Genomic DNA, 5,536 nt, shown 5'->3' with positions numbered 1-5,536 from the left:
ATACTCGACCGTTCTTTTTTTTTTTTAATGGGTTTCTACAGCAACTGTACCGAGTTTTCTCATTTATGTGAGTATAAGTGGAAATTGAAATCTTGTCAGGGTGTTCCAGCTTGGAGAAGCTGATTTGATTTGGATCTTGAAATCTCATCTCCAACTTCGATCTTAACAAGTTCGATTCAGAAACAAGGTCTGATCATTACCCCATTGAGGATAGTCTTCTCCAAACGAATTTGACTCTAATTCCGTCAATGTTTCCTTTGAGTGGTGATTGATAGACAGCTTCCGCAAGTTCCATAAGCGAGTTGTAGACTGCACGGACGAATCCAAAATATTTTTTTAGTGGGTGCAAAATATTATAAAGAACTAAGGAGGCATCGAACTTGAGACTTGAAGGGGGTGCACAACACTATTAAACCATCTAATCTAGTTGATTTCTTTGTATTTACACATACAAAACGTTTTTTTTTTTTTTTTTGATCAACACATACAAAACGTTTAATATTTATAAAACTACGGGTGCACATGCCACCATAGTCTTGGCACTGGCTTCGCCCCTGGTAGACTGTGACTTGGATATTATCTTGTACCGCAAGGCTCTTGCTCAATTAAAAATAAAAACAAAACTAACAAAAATATTTTTGTAAAAAAAAAACATAAAATATTTAAATGTGTACGTAAAAGAAATTTAATTAGATAATTTCTTATCTAGTTTTTTTTCTCTCTCTAAAACCTCAGACATCTCTCTAGAAGCTCTAAATCAAAATCTTGTTTCGGTGGCCGGTGGTTTCTAAACCGCCGGTCGCCACCCCTTTTGGATCTTTTTGTTTCCGACTTGTTCGGATCTAAATTCGGCGATGTCCGATTGTAAATTCCGTTTATCGGACTTTTTCTTTTATTTCTATTTTGTTCTTTTTTGTTCTATAATCCTCTTCGCGTAGTATTAGTGCTCAACCCTGAAAGATAGTGATGTCATTCTATTCATCGGCTGCTTGTCCCCTCACTCAAGTGCTTGTAATTCCTTACTCGGTCATATCTATGGTCTATGGAGTATAGGTTTCCTTGGGCGAAGGTTCAAGAAGATGTTGTTGCTTGGAGCGTAGTGTGGTGATTCAGAGCTTCGGTCGTGTTAGATGAAGTTTTCTGAAGAGTACAAACTTCGGTTAAAGGATTTTCTTGAAGTTCGTGCGGTAATAGCATTAATATTGTCACAAGTCTCACCGGAGTAGACGCTGTTATTAACGAGAAATAATGGACTCCGGAGTGAACAGGAGCAAGAGCAGCTTCATGATAACGCAAACCACATCATCGCTACACGTGTTTCCTACTTCTGTTTTGTAACCTTATCTATTAAGTTAGCTTGTGGTTTCGCAAACCAATTTGTACCAAAATCTGGCCCAAAATCTTTTATGGGCTTTGTTTAATGAAAATATGTTGCAAAAAAAAATTAGATAATTTCTTAACATTTCCACCTAACCGAATGAAAAAGAGACAAATCAATGAAACCAATTTAAGTTCTAAACCGGAATGAAATAAAATATACACTTAAAAATGTCTATTGGTACCCTGAAAAGCTTTTTGTTCGACTAGTCGTCATATTTTGCTACGTGTAAACTTAATAACTTTCCTTCTCTTACTTTATATATCGCTCTAAAATGTAAAGGGACAGAAGTTTCGCACAAAAAGTTTGAAAAAAGACATTAAAGGTTTTAGAGAAGTGAGAAAAAGTGGTAGCTATGGAGAAGTATGAGATCGTGAAGGATTTGGGATTTGGTAATTTCGGATTGGCTCGGCTTATGCGTAATAAAAAAACAAACGAGCTTCTGGCTGTCAAATTCATAGATAGAGGATACAAGGTTTTTCTTATTCTTCTTCTTTTGTATTTTTTTCTGTTGATCTGTTCTTCCTTATATCAGAAATATTCATATTATTATAAAAAAATGATTTGTTGATGCAGATAGACGAGAACGTTGCAAGAGAAATCGTCAATCACGGATCTCTCAATCATCCCAACATTATTCGGTTTAAAGAGGCAAGATAAATTTATATTCTTGTTTTTAATCAAGAATTGAATCTTAGGTTAATTTATTGTCCTTAACTCGAATCTCTTGGTTGACACATAGTTAACAAATATATATATATATTATGTTTTGACTCTTAATTCGTATTCTCTCCAAACTCAAATCTTGGACGAACCGGTCCATTGATATATTCGAATGCACAATCATTGAGAAGCTACAAAACATATGGCATTTGGTGCCTAATCAAACTTTAAACTTGGTGTGTGTTGATGACTTAGGTTGTATTAACTCCTACACATCTTGGAATTGTAATGGAGTATGCAGCGGGAGGAGAACTGTTCGATCGGATATCAAGCGCAGGACGATTCAGCGAAGCTGAGGTTTTTCAGAAATGAAATTGTGTTAACAAATATACACGCTTTATATTTTTAGCTAAAAATGAATTGATAATTTATAACCATTTATTCTACTTGCAGGCTAGATATTTCTTTCAACAACTCATTTGCGGAGTGTATTACTCACATGCAATGGTAAATTTAATTTTAATACATACCATTAAATTGTATGATATATTTGTGTTATGTGTTTTATTGATGAACCAAATTAATTTTGCAGCAAATATGCCATAGAGATCTGAAATTAGAAAATATTTTGCTTGATGGAAGTCCAGCACCCCGTCTAAAAATTTGTGATTTTGGCTACTCGAAGGTTATTATTTTCTTGATCATTCAAACTTTTTCGGCTTTTATAACTTATAATTAATTTCCACATGTTTAATAATTTTGTTATCATGTAGTCTTCTATTCTGCATTCAAACCCTAAATCAACGGTGGGGACTCCGGCATATATAGCCCCGGAAGTTTTTGGTCGTTCGGAATACGACGGGAAGGTAATCAAATTATTTTCATAATTCCATATTTTTAGTAATAGTAGTGAAGATATTTACAGGTCTGAATTCCACTTTCGATAGTTATAAAACAATAAAAGATAGAAAAGAGTAGTAAACGACAAATTAAGCTTCATAATTTCGACTCACATGACAACTATTACTAATCTTATATAGGATACTATTTGTTTTCCTGTCGCCATCATATAGGATAAATATAATATATAGTTTCGACTTTACCCCATATCTATTCAAATCAAATGGCCATTCTCCAATAAATTTGGCAAACGTCACTATATTCACTATTCAACTTAACATATCTGTTTTCGGAAATTACGTGCATAACGCTTGGTGGTGTGACCTTTTTAATTCATTTAAATCCATTACTAAGAGGACGCTTGTCTATTTCGGATAAACCGATCAAAATTTATTATTATTTTTTTTGTTATATTTAAATTCTGTAAAAGTTTCGGAAAAAAATTCTTTAGGAGTTATTAATATATTTGATTAAATAATTTTTAACTCAAATTACTACTGTGATGAACCAATGCGGACTAAGTTTTGTGTTTAAGTTGCTTATTGTTCCTAAAAGAAAGAAAATGAAATCCGAGGTTGTTTGATATAATATTTCTACATACAGTCAGTTGATGTGTGGTCTTGTGGAGTGGCACTCTATGTTATGTTGGTAGGAGCTTACCCTTTCGAAGACCCTAAAGATCCCCGCAATTTCCGAAAAACTGTCCAGGTTTTTTTCTTTTTTAGATAACATTAAATGAGATGACGTCATTTTTTTATCCGTATAAACACAATCTTATGTCATTCTGATGGAATTTCAGAAAATAATGGCTGTTAAGTACAAAATTCCAGGATATGTTCACATATCTGAAGATTGCAGGAACTTATTGTCTCGTATATTTGTTGCTAATCCATCACATGTAAGTATCCCCTTTTTTTTTGTCAACAAGTAAAATATATATCAGATTGTTCTAACTAAAACAAAAAAGATTGTGTTTTCATTTAAAAAGTTTAGTTTATAAAACACTTATCCTATTTTACATGTATTTGTAGATTATAAAACTGAAATATAAAAATAACATTTTCAAATAAATTTGAAAGTAAATGTAAACGTAAACAACAGACTATTCTTTATAAATTTAAACTTGTTATCAACTAATTGTTCTTTAAATTTTTGTTATTTGAACTGTTCAGAGAATTACGCTCAAAGAGATTAGGAGTCATGCATGGTTCCTGAAGAATTTGCCAAGAGAACTAAAGGAGTCCGCCCAAGCAGTCTATTACCAAAGGAATGTTAATCTTATTAACCTTTCTCCTCAAAGAGTAGACGACATTATGAAGATAATTGGTGAGGCAAGGACCCTTCCAGACCTTTCACGCCCACTCGAATCCCGTGAAGATGGTGAAAAAGATGATGTTGAAGAAGAAGAAGAATATTTGGATGCTAATGATGAAGAATGTGATGATGAATATCCATAAACAAAAATATTACTAATGTTGTCTAGTTATGAGAAGTACTTGTAATTTTATTTTTAAATTTCGGTTTTAAGTTACAAAAGAACATAACAAACAAAAATAAAATCTATTTTGAGTAACAAATCGATTATGTTGGGAAAAGAAGACGAGGAAGGTATGAAAAGAGTACAACTAGCTTGTGTGTCAATGATGAGAGAGAGAGAACGAAAATCGAGTCTAATGTATTAGGTGTACTGATGATCATTCTACTTGTATGTTAGACCAAACAAAAACAAACTTAACAGTTTAAAATTATATTTGACCAAAAAAAAAAAAAAAAACAGTTTAAAATTATACTCCTTCTCTCCGTTTCTTATTGTAAGTAGTTTAAGAAAAATTCTTTTGTTTCAAAATGTAAGTAGGAGTAGTATACATCAGATATCAGAAGCGTGGTGGGCCCATAACCCACAGGTCCCAAGATCGAAATCTGGCTCTAATATGTTAGATTTAATTTTGGTTGTTTACTTTCAGTCTAATATATTTATCCAAATTTTCATGTGTATGTTACAAATTGGGCCACACAGGTTCAAATAACTTTCTATATGATATGTTCTTTGGAAAAATGTATATATCTCTGATTAATATATTATTAATCAAATAACACTATGCTATTGATTGAGGATTTGCAACTAACCATACGAGGATCAAACGATGAAAAGTGATATAAAATTTATCTTTGGCTGTTTACTATCGAAAATTGGGATGGGTCTAAAATGCATGTTATCTATCCAAATTTTCATGAGTATGCTACAAAATGGGCCACACATGCTCGAATATTTTTCTGCACGATATGTTCTTTGGAAAAACGTTTACATCTCTGATTAATATTATTAATCAAATAATACTATGCTGTTGATTGAGGATTTGCAATTAACCATACAAGGATCAAACGATGATAAGTGATATAAGAGAAAATTCTTATTATAAATGAATACTAAGAAATATCTATCTATATATATATATATATCTATCTATTATTATATAATTGAGTTTCCTTCTCTCCTAGAGTGTCCACATGGGATGCCACGTCAGTAAGTCGGGTTCTGACAGCGCGACATATGTCCCAGAAGCAAAACTCATCGTTTCATTTATTTTGGTTTGC

At 32.6% G+C, this 5,536-nt stretch overlaps 1 protein-coding gene across 1 annotated transcript; it reads left to right on the top strand.

Moving 5' to 3' along the window:
- Positions 1–1,608: 1,608 nt before the first annotated feature.
- LOC106336753 (serine/threonine-protein kinase SRK2J) lies at positions 1,609–4,515 on the top strand. The gene is made up of 9 exons (XM_013775681.1): positions 1,609–1,853; positions 1,955–2,029; positions 2,297–2,398; positions 2,495–2,548; positions 2,634–2,726; positions 2,815–2,907; positions 3,545–3,649; positions 3,741–3,839; positions 4,114–4,515. The coding sequence occupies exons 1-9, from the start codon at positions 1,734–1,736 to the stop codon at positions 4,396–4,398; spliced, it is 1,026 nt and encodes a 341-aa protein (XP_013631135.1). The 5' UTR covers positions 1,609–1,733; the 3' UTR covers positions 4,399–4,515.
- The last annotated feature ends 1,021 nt before the right edge of the window (positions 4,516–5,536 follow it).

Source organism: Brassica oleracea, chromosome C4, assembly GCF_000695525.1.
Source record: "Brassica oleracea var. oleracea cultivar TO1000 chromosome C4, BOL, whole genome shotgun sequence".
Taxonomy (NCBI): Eukaryota; Viridiplantae; Streptophyta; class Magnoliopsida; order Brassicales; family Brassicaceae; genus Brassica; species Brassica oleracea.
The sequence above is the reverse complement of the archived record's forward strand: the minus strand, read 5'-3'. Positions and strand labels throughout refer to the sequence as shown.

Excerpts from the sequence above, each read along its gene's own strand:
- LOC106336753 (XM_013775681.1), top strand. The coding sequence starts at position 1,734 with ATGGAGAAGTATGAGATCGTGAAGGATTTGGGATTTGGTAATTTCGGA. Across the intron at positions 2,549-2,633 it reads TGTATTACTCACATGCAATG|CAAATATGCCATAGAGATCT; the intron begins GTAAATTTAATT and ends TTAATTTTGCAG. Across the intron at positions 2,908-3,544 it reads GTTCGGAATACGACGGGAAG|TCAGTTGATGTGTGGTCTTG; the intron begins GTAATCAAATTA and ends TTCTACATACAG.